Source organism: Condylura cristata, unplaced genomic scaffold (genome assembly GCF_000260355.1).
Source record: "Condylura cristata isolate star-nosed mole 26May11 unplaced genomic scaffold, ConCri1.0 scaffold00003, whole genome shotgun sequence".
Classification (NCBI taxonomy): domain Eukaryota; kingdom Metazoa; phylum Chordata; class Mammalia; order Eulipotyphla; family Talpidae; genus Condylura; species Condylura cristata.
The window spans coordinates 78,746,485-78,747,505 of NW_004567104.1; the positions used below are offsets into that span (position 1 = coordinate 78,746,485).

The 1,021-nt window shown below is 74.8% G+C and overlaps 1 protein-coding gene across 1 annotated transcript in view; it reads left to right on the forward strand.

Annotated features, from left to right (window-relative positions):
• The window catches only part of COL18A1 (collagen, type XVIII, alpha 1), a 32,520-nt gene that overhangs the window by 9,800 nt on the left and 21,699 nt on the right, over nucleotides 1–1,021 (forward strand). Inside the window, exons 3-4 of the mRNA XM_012731229.1 lie at nucleotides 43–240; nucleotides 684–824. Of these exons, the coding sequence (XP_012586683.1) occupies nucleotides 43–240; nucleotides 684–824 (339 nt within the window). The remainder of the gene's footprint in view (nucleotides 1–42; nucleotides 241–683; nucleotides 825–1,021) is intronic.

A 1,021-nucleotide genomic window follows, 5' to 3' on the forward strand; every position in this document is an offset into this window, starting at 1 on the left:
AGCCCCCCGCGGCCCCGACCCCACGCAGCCCGCCTTCTGCAGCTCTGCAGCTGCTCGGGGGTGCCGCGGCTGCTCAGTCCTGGTGTGAGGGGCCCCCCTGCACCCGGGCCCTGGGCCCCAGCAGCCTGGCTCCTGCTGCTAGGCGGCCTCCCGCGGCCCAGGAGGCCTCACTACCCGAGTGTCCAGCGGCTGGCCCCTCCTGTGCTGGGCGCGCCGGCCACCCCATGCCCGAGGACCTTTGTGGGCTTGTGCTTGCCTGTGGGGCTTGGGGCCGGGTGTGGGGGAGGGCGGGCGTCGCCCCACCAGACGCGGGGGCCGGGGTGCTCCGTGGGTTGGCGCAGGCGCAGACCCCACCAGCAGCGGCCACCTGCGCCCGGCCCCGGCCCCGGCCCCGCTGGCTGGGCTCTGCAGGGGCTGTGGGTGGCAGGCTGACCCCCGGGGCCGAGCAGCGAGCAGCGGGCGGCCAGACGAGGGTTCCACAGACTCGGCCGGCCAGGCGGGGTGTCCTGGCTCCCCCGGCTCCCCCAGCGCTGCGGCACCCAGTGACCGGTCTCAGCTGGCTTCACAGCTGCAGCCGGGGCCCCTGGCGGGTGCCTGCTGCCCACTTGAGCTGGCCGGAAGCTGGGGGTGCCGGGCCGGCCTCTGTGACCCTCCAGAAGAGGGGACCTCTGATCCAGGAACAGGCGCCTCCTTCTTGGGGCTGTTCCGGAATGTTCCTCCCACTGGAGGAGCCGGAGTGCCTCGAGGTGTGCAGGTGGGGGACCCCGGCTCGAGGTGTGCAGGTGGGGGAGCCGCAGGTCAGCCGGGAGCCCCACACGAGCAGGGTGAGCACCTCAGCGTCCTGGGCAGGGCGGTGTGCGTTGGTTTTTGCCTCGGGGCGCGGTCCTCTCCCTCCGGCCTGCGCTCAGCTGCTACGCGGGCGTGTCCGTGGGCCTCCGTGGGGCCTGTGGCTCTGTCCTGAGGGGACACCACAGCAGTGGGCCCCCCGCAGGGGCTGCGGGGAGCGAGGCCGGCAGGGGCG